General features: G+C 39.3%; 1 protein-coding gene across 1 annotated transcript; it reads right to left on the minus strand.

Moving 5' to 3' along the window:
• Window positions 1-2094: 2094 nt before the first annotated feature.
• LOC122725252 (anti-sigma-I factor RsgI2-like) lies at window positions 2095-3328 on the minus strand. The gene is made up of 2 exons (XM_043962278.1): window positions 2665-3328; window positions 2095-2168 (listed from the first exon to the last, which is right to left on the minus strand). The coding sequence occupies exons 1-2, from the start codon at window positions 3326-3328 to the stop codon at window positions 2095-2097; spliced, it is 738 nt and encodes a 245-aa protein (XP_043818213.1).
• Between the last annotated feature and the right edge of the window lie 12950 nt (window positions 3329-16278).

Here is a 16278-nt window from a genome sequence, read left to right on the forward strand (position 1 = left end):
TAGAGGCTGCCCTTTTATAGTTGAAGAGTTCCATCCTTCTAGGATTTTGAAATCCCTTTTTAATTTGGCTTGTGATTCCTCTTTTGATGTTGAATTTAATTGCAACTGGAATTCCTTAGGTGAGAAACTCTTTCGTGGCTCTTGGAATTGTTTTGGTAGTGATTGAGTTGGATTTGGACTTCTGAAAACTTGAAATTCGGTTTCCTGAACAATTTCCCGCTCTGCTGTATTTTCTGCTGTCGAAGTGATTTGCCCGGCGATTTGACCAGTTTCTTCAAGGGATTGGGCAAATCACAGACCTGATCACGTTTCTGCCAGTCAGTTCTCTCTGTCTTCTGCGAGTGATTTGGCCAGTGTCATCGAGTGTCCTGGGCAAATCACTGACTTTATCACTTGTTGCCTCCAGGTTTCTGCTTCAGCTTGACCTGGGCGGATCACTGGGCAAATCACTGACCCAATCACTTTTCTGTCAATTTTCTGCACTTTTTCTCCAATTTTCCAATTTCTTCCTTTTCTGTAAAAACAAGATAAAAACCATAAATTAAACTAAAAAATGTGTAAATAAGCAATAAAAAAGATAATAAAAATGTGGCTAATTTATGCTTGATCAAATACCCCCACACCTAGCTTTTTGCTTGTCCTCAAGCAACAAATAACTTAGCCAATCAAGCCCCTTTTTCTTTTGAGCCTAAGTACCACTTAATCAGCCCCCCTAGACTCCTAATCTGAACTATCACAGTATAGAGTACATGCACTAAGGTCATCCTCTCCTTTCCTTGTTTCCTTTCACCTACCATGATCAAGAGAAAGGTTTTTGACTCAATCATGCTTATTCCTTTATGTTAGTTTTAATGCAACCCCTAGGAGTGATTTGCCCATTTTCTTCTCTTTTTCTTTTATTTTTATTTTTATTTTTAGCAGCACTTATTCTTATCCTTGCCTGAAAAAGTCACTAACCTTTTTACGCGATTGTGTACATGGGTGATACACCCCCGGTTACTCAGTCAGTTACTTCTCCAAGTGGCTATTAGGCTTAGTTCATAGTCTTAGACCATTGGAACAAGTTTGTGCTTTGTGCTTTGTGCTGGTTTTTCATGATATTTTGGGCAAATCAGCTCTTAGGGAGTTACACTGACTTTGTGTTTGCATGTATTTGTATTTTTATTTCCCTTGACCTTAGCAAATTTGAGGATTCAATTCAAGAGAAAAACTCCCTAAGTGAAGGTAACATACTGTGAATGATTCAATTTAAGCTTAAAGGGGTGGCAAATCAATGGGGTCATGAGATAAGGAAACTCTTTCAGCCTTGTTATCTATGTTGAGTAAAGCAATTAGCTACAAAATTCTGTGTGTGTGCGCTAGGAGTGTGAAAAAAAATTCTGGTGTGTGCAAAAAGGGGTAAGAACAATGCAAAAAGAAACAAAAAGAAACAACAAGAAGCAAAAAGATGGTGTAATCAATGAATAAATACTCTCCAGTACCCCCACACCTAACCCAAATATTGTCCTCAATGTTTGAATAAATATATAGAAAAATGAAGGAGAAAAGGGAAAGTGACTTCCTGGCATGTGAGTGATTTGACCAGTGACTTGGGCAAGCACTGGGCAAATCACTGGGCAGATCGCTATCTGTCACGGTGCTGGGGCAGAAAATGGTCCACCAGCAGGTCCAACAAGTGCTCCATCCTTTGCATTCGATCTTCAATCCTTCTGAGACGAGCCTCTACTGTCTGGTTGGGGGCTTCGTCTTCAGGTGGCTGAGGAGCATCCTGCTGGGGGGCTGCTGGAGGTGGCTCATTTGCTGGTTCCTGCCCTATTGCTTGTGTTGCCTCATCTGCAGTATCTGCTATAGTGGCTGGCTGCTGGGTGGTGGTGCTTATAGTGGCTTTCTTCCTTCTGAAAACACGCTCATGGCGTGGCGTTACTGGACCTACAGGTGCAATGGAAAAAACATCCCCCACCTTGCAAAGCAACCCCATGTCATCTAATGTGCGTAGGTCCAGGGGGGTTGTCTTGGAAGTGGGGGAAAGGTCAGTATATGCTGGGTGCAATAATTTGAGATTCACTGCAATGGCAGTGATCAAGGGGCCAAAAATCAGTGGCCTGTTATACTGTATGATGCTGGATAGTTGGGTGGCAACCCAATATCCAAGATGAATTTTCCTACCCCTGTGCATGCACCAAAGGATATACAACTCAGTTCTGGTCAGGATGTTGGAAGCATCCTTCCTCCCAGAGAATGTATAGGCCAGGAATCTGTGGAGGTATTTCAAACTGGGGTTGCTGAGGTATAGGTCCTTGGACCTAGTGGGTGAGTATGAATCTGGGGGATTATTACTTAATTCCAAGTACGCAGAGCTTGGATCAAACTCAGCAGGGAAATCCCAGGTGGACCGAGGGCATTCACAGCCCATGGCTATGCCGAATTCCTGCAGGGATAAGCGAAATCGCTTCCCCAATAACCTAAATCCAATAGTGCCTGGTGTGTGTATGTTATGCATGGCAGGTTTATCAAAATAGAACGTGGTGAAGAACTCATGTGTGAGTTCAAGGAAGGAGGGCATGCGCAGGAAGAAAAAGGTGTCCCAGCCAACAGCAGAAATTAGAGAACGTACCTGGGAATGGAGTCTCAGTGCTCCAAGGGTGGCATGGTTGATATACTTACCTGTGTGATATGGTAGGGATGAGATTTTAAGCAGCCTGGTGCGCTCAGAAATTTTGTTGAATATCAGTGCTTTGACGATGTGATCTGGGTATGCTGGCTTGGGCAAATCGCTGGGCAAATTGCTGGGCATATCGCTGAGTGTGTCGCAGGGTAAGTCTGTGGGCGCATCAGTGGGCACATCAGTGGGCACATCAGTGGGTACATCGCTAGCGTTTGGCGCATTGCTGGGCGCATCAGTGGGCATATTACTTGGCAGGTCCGTGGGCGTATCGGTGGGCATATCGCTGGTGGAGGCAGTGGGTGTACCACTTTCTTTGTGTCCTGCGGGATGTGTGGCAATGGTAGGTTCTAGTGTTGATCTTGGTGGCGGGGGTGGCGACTGTATTCTCAGCCGTTTCTGGCCGTGGCCGGAGGAAGTGGTGGTTTCAGGTAGCATTTCGCCCGCAGGGTTTGCCGCTGGGGCTATTGTGGATGGTGGTGGCGGTGTTCTTTGCCGTTTCTTTTGCCGGCGATATGTCTGGGCGGCCGGTGAGTCAGTGAGTCCGGTCGCTGGTTCAGTAGCCGGTGGCGTTTCGGTGCTGGTGGTGGCTGGTGGAGGGGTATCCCATGCTTCATCGTCACTGTCATAGGGGATGGGTTTCGGCAGCCCTAGTTTCTTCCACATGAACGGTCCGCCGGTGGCCTTCATCTTAATTCGAACCATGGTGGTCTTGAGTTTGCCGGTGGGTGAGTGGTGGTCGGAGGAGAGAAATCTTGAAGAAGAAGAAGAAGAGATAAAAGCGTAAAAAATAAAGAAATAAAAGAAAAGACTACTTAAAGTGATTTGGGTATGTGAACTGCCCTGATCATTTAATGCTGGCCCTCTGTATTCTGGACAGGGTGATTTGCCCAGTGATTTGGGCAAGCGGTGGGCAAATCACTTTGGCCAGATCACTCCTCCTTTGCAGTTGCGGGGCTGGTACTGTTCACGCCCTTTGCTGATGGTGTGCTTGATTTTGCGATGGGACCGGTGATCTGGTCACATTATTTGGGCAATTGGGCAAATCACTGTCCTGATCACTTGTGATTATGGTACATTCAGTCGATTTGCCCGGCGATTTGGGCAAGCAGTGGGCAAATCACTGGGCAAATCACTGTCTCTGGGCTGTCTCCCAGTAGCGCCCTGTTTTCTGTCTTGGGCTGGACTTCAGTGTCTTGCTCAGCAGTCTTTGGAAGGGGGATTCAAGGGAACCTCCTCCACAACATGGACAGTAAAACCTTCATAGAATCTCTTCAAACGATGCCCATTAACTTTGAAAACTTTGCTTGTTTGTGGGCTCCTAATGTCAACAGCTCCATGTGGATAGATATGTTCAACCAAGAATGGTCCAATCCACCTAGACCGAAGCTTCCCAGGGAATAGTTTGAACCTGGAATCAAAAAGCAAGACCTTATCACCAACCTGGAAGTGTTTTCTGGAGATATTCTTATCATGGAAGGCTTTAGTCTTTGCTTTGTAATCCCATGAAGCTTCATAGGCATCACGCCAGATTTCTTCAAGCTCTTGAATCTGTAATTTTCTGTGAACTCCAGTCTCTTTTTCATCAAGATTGCAGCTCTTCACAGCCCAATAGGCTTTATGTTCTAGTTCCACAGGTAGATGGCATGCTTTCCCATAAATCAGCCTATATGGAGACATCCCAATTGGAGTTTTATATGCTGTTCTATATGCCCATAAGGCATCATTGAGGCGTGTACTCCAGTCCTTGCGATTTGGGCAAACCGTTTTCTCCAAGATGAACTTGATCTCCCTATTTGATACTTCAGCCAGCCCATTTGTTTGAGGATGATAGGCAGTAGATGTTCTATGGATGACATGGTGCTTCTTGAGGAGAGTTTCTACTACCTTGTTGCAAAAATGGGTGCCTCGGTCACTGATTATGGCTTTGGGCAGTCCAAATCTTGAGAAAATGTGGGATTTTACAAAATCACCCACTGTTTTTGCATCATCAGCTCTTGTTGCTTTGGCCTCAATCCACTTGGACACATAATCCACAGCAAGTAGTATGTAGGTGTTGCCAAAGGAAGGTGGGAATGGTCCCATGAAGTCAATGCCCCATATGTCAAAGATTTCACACACCATGATGGGTGCTTGTGGCATTTCACTTCTTTTGCCAAGGTTTCCTGTTTGTTGGCATCTTACACATGACCTACAAAATAAATAAGCATCTCTAAATATGTTAGGCCAAAATAATCCACTTTCAAGGACTTTCAAGGCTGTCTTGCGTGGCCCAAAGTGACCTCCACAGCTGTAAGAGTGGCAGAAAGTTAGGACAGATGTGATCTCATGGTTTGGGATGCATCTCCTTATGACTTGGTCTGCACAATGCTTCCATAGGTAAGGCTCATCCCACACATAATACCTTGCCTCTTTCTTGATCTTGTCTCTTATATGTTTGGGCAAATCAGTGGGGAAATCACCTATGGCAAGGAAATTAACAATATCAGCATACCATGGTTCCTCTTCTTGGACAGCAAAGAGGTGCTCATCAGGGAAGGTCTCATTGATGGGGCATGTCTCCATCTCGGTCAGAATTCTGCTGAGGTGATCAGCCACAAGGTTCTCCTTGCCTTTCTTGTCGCGGATCTCCAAGTCAAACTCTTGTAACAGCAATATCCATCTCACCAGCCTAGGTTTGGACTCCTTTTTCTTGATTAAATACCTTAATGCAGCATGATCTGAGTATATAATCACCTTTGTACCAAGTAGGTAGGGTCTAAACTTCTCCAATGCAAACACAACAGCCAGCAACTCTTTTTCCGTGGTGGAATAATTGCATTGTGCAGCATCTAGGGTGCGTGAGGCATAGTGAATGACATGAGGAGAGTTACCTATGCGCTGTCCCAATACTGCACCTATAGCAAAGTTGCTGGCATCACACATGATCTCAAATGGAAGGGTCCAATCAGGTGGCTGGATGATTGGGGCAGAAATTAGGAGTGATTTGATCAAATCAAAGGCTGATTTGCAGCTGTCATCAAAGTTGAAGGGTACATCCTGCTGTAACAATCTGCAAAGAGGCTGAGTTATTTTAGAAAAATCCTTGATAAATCTCCTGTAAAAACCAGCATGTCCAAGGAATGATCGAATCTCCCTAATGCTGGTTGGATAGGGCAGATTTTTGATGGTGTCAATTTTGGCTTTGTCCACCTCAATCCCTTTTGCTGAGACAATATGGCCTAAGATTAAGCCATGGCTGACCATGAAGTGGCACTTCTCATAGTTGAGAACCAAGTTTGTCTCCAAACACCTTTGAAGTATCTTCTCCAAGTTGGCTAGGCATTCATGGAATGAGTTGCCATACACCGTAAAGTCATCCATGAAGACTTCAATGATCCTCTCCACATAGTCAGAAAAAATGCTCATCATGCACCTTTGAAAGGTGGCTGGTGCATTGCAAAGACCGAAGGGCATCCTCCTAAATGCGAAGGTGCCAAATGGGCATGTGAAAGTGGTCTTCTCTTGATCTTCAGGTGCAACGGGGATTTGATAAAAACCCGAATATCCATCTAGGAGGCAGTAATGGCTTTTTCCAGCAAGTCTCTCAAGCATTTGGTCCATGAAGGGCAAGGGAAAGTGGTCCTTCCTTGTGGCTGTGTTGAGCTTCCTGTAGTCCATGCAAACTCTCCACCCATTTTGCACACGAGTGGGTACTAGCTCTCCTTCAGAATTAGGGACAATGGTAATCCCGGTCTTCTTTGGTACCACATGGATGGGACTCACCCATTTACTGTCAGAAATGGGGTAGATTACCCCAATGTCTAGGAGCTTCACAATCTCCTTCTTTACAACCTCCATCATAGGTGGATTCAGCCTTCTTTGTGCCTCACGAACAGGTTTGCACTCATCCTCCATAAGTATCCGATGCATGCATGTTGAGGGTGAGATACCCTTTATGTCCTCCAATGTCCACCCAATTGCCTTCTTGTGTTTCCTCAACACATCCAGGAGCTTTTCCTCTTCTTCTTGGCTGAGCTGGTTGGAGATGATTACTGGAAGTGTATTTCCAGCTCCCAAGTAGGCATATTTGAGGTGGTTAGGCAAGGGTTTCAGTTCTGGTGCATTTTCTGTCTGCTGGTTTTCTGTCTGCCTGCTGTCCGATTTGAGCTGTGATTTGAGCAGATTTTCTGGTGTTCTGGGCAAATCACTGGGCAAATCACCCACATCCAGCAAGTTACAACAGTCTGCTGTTTTGTCTTCTTCAGAGATGTTGCTGTCCACTTCTTTTCTCCTGCAAAGACCTTCATAAAGTAAGTTTTCTTGATCAAAATTAAAAACTTCTTGACTTAAATTATCAATAACATCAAGGCCATAAACATGAGAAACATCATTGGGGAATTTCATGGCATCATAAACATTAAATTTGATAACTTCCCCTTCAAACTCCATAGTTAATGTGCCATCATGCACATCAATTTTTGTTCTTGCTGTGCTCAAGAATGGTCTCCCAAGTAAGATATCAGAGGTGGTGTTGCTCTTGTCTTCCTCCATGTCAATAACATAAAAATCTGCTGGAAAGACTAATTGGTCCACTTGTACCAACACATCTTCTAGCACTCCCTTGGGGTAGACAATGGATCGGTCAGCCAATTGGATCACAATACTGGTGCCCTTGAGTGTACCTGCATTCAACAAGTTAAAAATGGAAAGTGGCATGACATTTATTGAAGCTCCAAGGTCACACATGGCCTTCTTTATTCCCACATTGCCTATCTTGCATGAAACCGCGAACATCCCTCTATCCTTACATTTGGTTGGAAGTTTCCTTTGGATTACAGCTGAAACACACTCCCCCACACTTACCTTTTCACGTTCAGCAAGTTTCCTTCGGTTGGTGCATAGCTCTTTGAGAAATTTAGCATACCTTGGTATTTGTTTGATAGCATCAAGTAGGGGTATGTTGATTTCCACTTTGCGAAGTGTCTCCAATATCTCTTTTTCCTCTTTCTCCTTTTGGGATCTTGCAAATCTCTTTGGGAATGGAGGAGGTATCTTGAATTTTTCTGCTGGTTGCTGTTTCTGCCTTTGACTTGATTCTGCCTGGTCTGTTGATTTGGGCAAATCACTTCCTGCCTTCTCTGGAGAATTGGTCAAATCACTGCTGGACAGCTTAGTTTGCCCAACGATCGGGTCAGTTCCTATCAGTGAACTGGGCAAATCACTGCCCTGATCACTTTCTGGCAGAATTTCTTCCATGGTCTGTTTTTGCAATTTTTCAGCCCTATTGTCTTGCAACTCCTTTCCACTCCTCAATGTGATGGCACTAGCATTTTGTCTTGGATTTATCTCAGTTTGGGAAGGTAGCTTTCCTTGAGATTCAATTTTGTTCAAGGATGAAGCCATTTGCCCCATTTGTTTCTCAAGATTCTGCACAGTATTTGCCAAATTTTTCACAATCTCTTCAAGAGATGCATTGGGATTCTGAGGCGGAGCTTGAGCTTGATTCCTTTGCTGGTAGCTTGGATATTGATTTCCCCTTGCATAACTGAAATTTGGATGGTCCCTCCAACCTGGATTATAAGTATTAGAATAGGGATCATACCTTCTTTGCCCATTGAAGCCTCCAACAGCATTGACTTACTGGTCCTCCTCTTGAAGGGAAGGACATAGATCAGTTGGGTGGTTGTTGGCACATATTCCACATGTCTTGGGTTGCTGAATCTGCTGGACTTGTTGGGTTTGACTCACAACAAGGCTTCGGACAGCATTGGTGAGTTCAGAAAGTTGGGATGATAAAATGGAATTACTCACCTCATTTACATTCCTTGTTGGCAGCTCTTGGTCTCCAAATTGTTGAGAAGCTGCAGCCATGGAGGAAATTAAGTCCCTCATCTCTCGAGGTGATTTTTTTTCAATTATTCCTCCACATGCTGCGTCAATAAATTTTCTCTCTGAGGGTAGCAAACCTCCATAGAAGTACTCAATGAGAGATTGGTCAGAAATATCATGCTGAGGGCAGCTTGTGCACAACTTTTTGAACCTCTCCCAGTACTCATACAAGCCTTCAGAGTGCTTTTGCTTTATACCACTTATTTCTCGACGGATGCCTATGGCTTTTGAGGTTGGAAAGAATTTTCTCAAGAATGCTCTTACCATATCAGCCCATGATGTGATGGATCCAGGTGGCAAGTAGAATAGCCATTCTTTGGCATAGTCTTCAAGGGAAAAAGGGAAGGCTCTAAGCTTGATATCGTCTTCTGGAATGCCTTGGGGTCTCATGGTTGAGCACACAACGTGGAATGCCTTCAAATGCTTGTGAGGATCTTCATTCTCTAGGCCTCTGAATTTAGGAAGGAGATGAATCAAACCTGTCCTTAGCTCGAATGGTGCTGTCAATAGGGGATATTCAATGCATAAGGGCGCTTGATCTCCTGCTGGTTCAGCTAACTCTCCAAGAGTTCTCTCCCGTGGCTGTGGTGCTTGGATGGGCACGTTTCTTGCTTGATTTTCAGCTTCTACATGTGCAGCAGGTGGTGCTGCCATTGCTGGATTTTCTGCCATGACCAGAAATTCAGTTTCTGGTAAAAATTCTGCTGTAGCAGGTGCGGTGGTGGAAGTTTCTGCTGGTGCAGAAATTTCTTCAGCAGGGGCAGTAGGTGGTCTATGAGATGGTGGATTTGATGAAGATGGTCTTGAGGCTTGGTTCCTCAAATTTGCTTGCTTCCTTAAGCTCTTGGCAGTTTTTTCAATCTCTGGGTCGTAAAGAAGATTGTCTTTATGGCCAGACCTGGTCATAAAGGGAAAATACGTTAGTTTAAATCAATTCCCCGGCAACGGCGCCAATTTTTGATAGGCGGTTGTCGAAGCCGTCAAAAATAAACCTATTAAACAATCAACAATAAACTTGTAGATAGTGGCAATAGGGTCGAACCACAGGGAATTGACACCAATGATTTTCCTAATAATGACTAGGTCAAGTAAATAACAAGTAATTAAAAGAGGGGGGTTTTGATTTGATGATTAGAATTAAATAGCAAAAGAAAACAATAATTTAAATAGGTGAGAATTTCAATGGGAAAGAGATTCTAGCTGAAGTGTGAGTCTAATTCAGTTTGTTCAGAATTGATCATTGATTATTAAAGACTCCTATTTGATTTCAATAAATCAGTTTTGGTTGTGGAAGACGCTTCTCACAATCCAAATTCTTCCTTAGTTCTAGTTTGATTAGGAAACGTTCGCTAATCAAGCACTAATCAACAAGTTGCCAAGGAACGTCCTTGGGGCATTGTAGCATCGAACAACTGTTGATTGCATTAAGACTTAGAAAAACCCAATTCTATCCTTGCCAACCGCGTGGTCAAGTTTAGATTATGCAACTTGATTAAATGAGTATTTGAACAACCTAAGCAATTACGGACCTAAATCATTCAAACAATATTACTTAAGCAATTTAAAAGCAATGGGCCCTTATTGATTCTAAAAGCAAAGTAATAATTATGGAAAAGATCAGTTTGCATAAATATTGAAACAAACAAGAGTTCAACAATGGAGTATTAAACCTCCCAATTCATCACAAATCTGAATATTATCAACTTCAACTAGAAAAGAAAAGAGTTTAGCCACTCATGGTGGACTAAATACACAAAAAGATGAAAGGAAAAGAAAAAGCAAGATGCTGGAGATTTTCTGGCGAGTTCAATTCCTCAGCAGAAGATGCCTTTGCTGGTTTGGAGGCTGCCCTTTTATAGTTGAAGAGTTCCATCCTTCTAGGGTTTTGAAATCCCTTTTTAATTTGGCTTGTGATTCCTCTTTTGATGTTGAATTTAATTGCAACTGGAATTCCTTAGGTGAGAAACTCTTTCGTGGCTCTTGGAATTGTTTTGGTAGTGATTGAGTTGGATTTGGACTTCTGAAAACTTGAAATTCGGTTTCCTGAACAATTTCCCGCTCTGCTGTATTTTCTGCTGTCGAAGTGATTTGCCCGGCGATTTGACCAGTTTCTTCAAGGGATTGGGCAAATCACAGACCTGATCACGTTTCTGCCAGTTAGTTCTCTCTGTCTTCTGCGAGTGATTTGGCCAGTGTCCTCGAGTGTCCTGGGCAAATCACTGACCTTATCACTTGTTGCCTCCAGGTTTCTGCTTCAGCTTGACCTGGGCGGATCACTGGGCAAATCACTGACCCAATCACTTTTCTATCAATTTTCTGCACTTTTTCTCCAATTTTCCAATTTCTTCTTTTTCTGTAAAAACAATATAAAAATCATAAATTAAACTAAAAAATGTGTAAATAAGCAATAAAAAAGATAATAAAAATGTGGCTAATTTATGCTTGATCAGATACACTTTTGTTTGCTCGGGCATCTCAGAAGGAAGCAAGTGATTTACTACATATTTTTTAGACTTACACTTTAGCTTCCGGTCAATCTATTAACTTTTCAAAGTCTCGCATTTTGTTTAGCAAGCATTCTCCATTAAACCTTGAGCGTGATATTTTGCATTTATTTCATATGGATGAATTAACTGGTTCTGATAAGTACTTAGGTTTGCCAGTGATATTAAGTCGCTCTCGCCAACAGGCATTAATATTGGTTGAGGAAAGAATTCGATCTAAGACACAATCGTGGAAACAAAAGTTATTGTCTCATGCTAATTGGGCTATGATTCAATCTGTGTTGGTTGCTATCCCTGCGTATGCTATGTTCACTTTTTTATACCTTAAACAATTCTCTGTTAAACTTAATGGTTTGTTGTCTTGTTTTTTATGTGGTGGTATAGAAGATACTCGAAAGATTATCTGGGTTGGCATAAGTCTTGTTTCTTTAAATTTTGTGGTGGACAGGGTTTTAAGGATTTCAAGAGTTTTAATTTACCTTATTTGGCAAAGCAATGTTGGTGGCTTCTCTACTGTTTATCCAGTTTTATGGGTTAAGCTTTTAAAAGGCAAATATTTTTTCCTTTCCCTCTTTATGGGAAGCCAGCAGTAAACACCATCAATCTTGGATTTGGGCGAGTCTTTTAGTAGGTAGAGAGGTGTTACGTCAAGGAGTCCGCATGAATATTGGAGATGGTACGGCTATTCATATTTGGCCTGATCTGTAGGTTCCCAATTACAACACTTCCTCGTATATCCCGTCCGCCTTTTTGTCCACCTAATATTAGTATGGTGGCTGACTTAATTAACCATTTGGTTTTGGACTAGAACTATTGCTTACTCTTTTAAATATTCTCTCGTTCCTTGAACGCAATCATCTCATTATTTCCTGTTGCCCCTCCTAGGACTGTGGATTCCTTGATCTCGAATTATATGGGGGATGGTCAAAATAGTATTCATTATGCTTATAATTTTTTGATGGCCTCTTTCTAAGATATACCTTTGACTGCTCGTATTGGTTTACCAACTGCTACCAATGCAACTCTGAGGAGAAGTATTTGGTTGTTGCATGTTATGCCAAATCTAAAGTTCTTTCTTTGGAGATGTCTGGATAGTGCTCTACCTGTTATGATTAATTTGGTTCATCGAGGTAGTAGCCATACTTCTATATGTCCTATTTGTCACTTAGCCTCTGAGAATCTAGAGCACATGTTCTTTTTTCTATCAATTTGCTCATCTTATTTGGTTTACTAGTCCTTATGCATATAAACTTTCTACTGATGGCTTTTCCAATTTCATTATTTGGTGGAACTCTTTAGTTTCTATTGAGAAACATGATGGTGATGAACCCTTACTTTTAATATTAGTTGTTTTTACATTATGGTATATCTGAAAAGTGCAAAATCGATGTATTTTTGATAATGTCCTCCCTGATATTGTCTTTGTTGCTCACATTATTTTGCTTGATTATTCACATTTACGCTAGAATGCATCTCAATCTCCTGGTATCAGGTGGTTTCCTCCCTCTTATGGTGTATTTAAGCTTAATTGTGATGTTGCTTGAAAGGATCAGTTTTCCCTTGCAGCAGTTGCTATGATTATCACATATAGAAATGAGATAATTGTGCATGGTATTACCAAACATATGTTTATTAACTCTTGTAGGTGAGACTCGATTTTATTGGAAGGTCTTAAATTAGCAGTGACATGGAACTAGTCTTGGGTTTTACGGCAGACTTGGACTAGACCTAACTTTTGCTGCCAACGTCCGATAGAGATTCACGATAACTTTTTGGAAAGGGAATTTCAAGACTCACGACTTTCAAAAGTATGATGAGGGCCATAGATCTGATCACAAAGTTCGATATGAAAATTCTATCATTTAGGGGGTCAATTTTGTATTTTAATTATTTTTTGGATATTTTGGATGTTTTCATAATTTTACATATTAGGGTTTTATTTCTATTATAAATAGTCTCCCTTTACTATTATAAACTCACTTTACAATCTTTAAAGAATTTCAATAAGACTGTTCGTTTTTCAGTCTATTTTTTCTCTTATATCATCTTAGCTAAACGATATTGTTAAAACTCTTAATGAAATCTAATTAGTCCCTTATTAAACCATAACTATTGGTCTTTCATCATTTGACTATGAGACGAATTATGTTCTTCTGGTTAATGCTATCCAGAACCCGTTACAATTCCAACCATTGGAAATTTTGGCATCTGTTATGTCTATTTTGAAAATTGCTTTATAATTTTAATATATTTCATTTCGCAACATTTCTCGACAGACTAATATTTAGGCAGATACTGTAATTAAACTTTATTTAAAAGCCCAATTACCGTTTGATTAGATACTCTGGTCTTTGTCTTCACTTAAATGTTTATTGTAAATTTTTACTACTATTTGATAGTGATGTAATGCATTTAAATTGTCGATAAAAAAAAATCAAATTTTCGTCCCATTGCTACCATCCGCTTCTTACTGCTTGTTTGCTTTGTGGCCCTTTGAGCGAAAAATTAAATGGTGGAATGTATAACGTTTTAAATTTCAGATAAAATTTAGAAAAACTAAGAAAATTTGAAAGTTATTTTTGTAGAAAATAATTTTAGGTTTATTCACTTCTATAAAAATGATCTATTTTTTGCAAAAAATTTCCATAAAAATTGGAAAAATTATAGTTTGTGTGCCAATTTTTCAAATAGAGATTTGAAAATTTTAATAAGAATTTGGGAAACAACTTTAAACTTTTTTCATTTGTGTATTTCTTTATAACAAAAATTCTATTTTTAATCAATGAGCCAATTGTATCCGAAACAAAATTTTTTCAGTGTTGTTTCAAATGAAAACAATTACGTTTTTATAATTAAATTTTCATTATCACTTTTACATAATTAAAATTAAATAATTAATTAAGAAAATATTAAATTAACAATAATTTTATTATGATAAAATAAATAAATAATGCAAATTAAAATTTGTAAAATATAAATCTTAAATATACCTATCAATGATGGAAATATGAATAATTTAGGAAATTTTGAACTAGAAAACTAATTTTGGTTATTAATAGTGAACATATTTAATATCTATCATATTTTATCTGAATTTATAAAATAATGTGACATTAATTGATCTTCATGAATAATAATACAAATAATCAAGTAAAGAGTAAGCATAGATCTAGCTAAGGAGCTAAATTAAATTGAAATTAGTTTCGTAATCGAAGATTTTAGTTTAATTTCAATTTAATTTAAAAAAATAAAATTTTTTAACATTTTATGATTTAAAGATTATTCAATGATGAGTTTGATCATTTTTTGACTAATTTAATTTCAGTTATGATACAATTTGAGATTCAATTGAATCAATTTGATTTTAATTTTAAATAGAGGCTTGGCCGGATGTAAGCAAGCATAATGACAATGAAACTGACATACCACTAGTTCAAGTCTCTTGGCAAGCTTACACCATGCACACCAAAATAATATCAAATTGATTTACGATAATAATAATAATAATAATAGAAGATTGAAACCCTAGAAAAAAGGTGGCAGACATGAAATTAATTAACCTGCCCCACAGTTAAATTTGGTCCAACTCTATTGAATCAAATACAGACAGGATTTAATCAAATGTTTAATGAAGCTGTTCCTCGGAGGGTTTACATGAAAATCTGCACTTTGAATAATAATAAGAAGCTGGATCCAATTCTGTCACAACATAGTTAAGAATCTTTATATGACAAGACTAACGACTCAAGTTTTGCTTTTATTTGCCCTAATGAGACAATAAATTTAGGTGAAAATTCAACATTTCATATATTTATATGGAAGCAAGAAGATGAGTTTCAACGCTCAGAGCTCAGACCAAACTTTATGATCAGTCATTCATTTGTAAGGTAATTGTAATTTTCATAAAGGGAAATTTGCTAGAGATTATGTTTTAGTAAAATTGACTACTAATCCTTAGATTTTCAGAAACACATCAGATAGTTCAAACGTTTTCAAATAATTAATTATATAATTCTCTGTGAATTGCTAAGGCTGATGAATAGTTATGATTAACATCATAACACACTAAATAATTTTGGTTTTAAAATTATAAAAATTAAATATAAAGTTGTGTTTTGAATTTACACAAATTAAGTAGATAGAAAACATTTTAATTATTTTGATATTACTATAGGTTTTATTAGGCAACAAGTGATATACAAAATAGTATAGCAGGAAAGAATATTTTTCTTTACTAATTGAATGACTTTATCTACACCGTTGAGAATAGTTTTAGATAAAAAAATATAAAATAAAAACTATTTATAGGTAGCCAATAATTAATTTACAACATTTGTAATTTTCCCATACGCTTCTTCATGTCAGCCGTAAAAAATGACGGGTATAAGAGAAAGAAGCATTTGAAATCTTCCTTGAAGTTATTCTTCATCTTGAAGAGTCTGAACTTGTGTTTGAAACTTGGATGCTTCAGCCCATGTTGCTTGGCCCAGTAGAGGAACGCTCAGCTCAGCTTCTTTAGTCCACGAGATAGGCAACGACATCGTCTAATCTAACAAGGTCTCCCTTCGAGATGGATACAGAAGTCATGCAGTCCCATGTTTGAGAAGGTGCGTGTTGAATTGATCTGATGCTAGAGGTTTCGTGAATATGTTGGCAAGCTGATGTCTCGTTCGTACATGCACAATTGAAATCAATCCTTTTGGGATGTGATCCCTTACGACATGGCAATCGATCTCCAGATGCTTAGTTCTCTCATAATATACCTGATAGAGCATATTTTAGTCTATTTTATCTTGATATTATTGATGATTATTTACATGATTTCTGTTTAATTTAGTGCTCTTGATATTATTTTGCAGAAAATGGTGAAAAATGACACTTTGGTGAAAATATCCTTAAAACTGCTTTAAATGGAGCAAAGGGGAGCAAGCCTGCCAAGTTGGAATCAAGTGAAACTAAATAAGGAAAGTTCTAAATAAGAAAAGTGGCAAAGAAGGAAAGAAAATCCAACCAAAGTAATTTGAAATTCAAATTTCAAATCTCCAAGAAGCGTTTTCCTTATTCAAGAAGCCAAATCTCAAGTTGTCTTAAATGAAGAGCCAAATAAGGAAAGTATTTTGAAATTTAAATCTTTAAGATTCATATTCAAATTTTGAATTTCAAAATCTAGCTTACTAAGGAAGCTAAATCCAAAGATCACATGCTTGCCACCTCATGCCTTGCACATTCAAAATTCAAATT

The sequence above is a fragment of the Manihot esculenta genome, chromosome 12 (genome assembly GCF_001659605.2).
Source record: "Manihot esculenta cultivar AM560-2 chromosome 12, M.esculenta_v8, whole genome shotgun sequence".
NCBI classification, from domain to species: domain Eukaryota; kingdom Viridiplantae; phylum Streptophyta; class Magnoliopsida; order Malpighiales; family Euphorbiaceae; genus Manihot; species Manihot esculenta.

Coding starts and splice junctions, on each gene's coding strand:
- LOC122725252 (XM_043962278.1), bottom strand. CDS start 3,328: ATGTGGAAGAAACTAGGGCTGCCGAAACCCATCCCCTATGACAGTGAC. Junction 2,169..2,664: donor ATCCCTACCATATCACACAG/GTAAGTATATCA, acceptor GTGCATGCACAG/GGGTAGGAAAATTCATCTTG.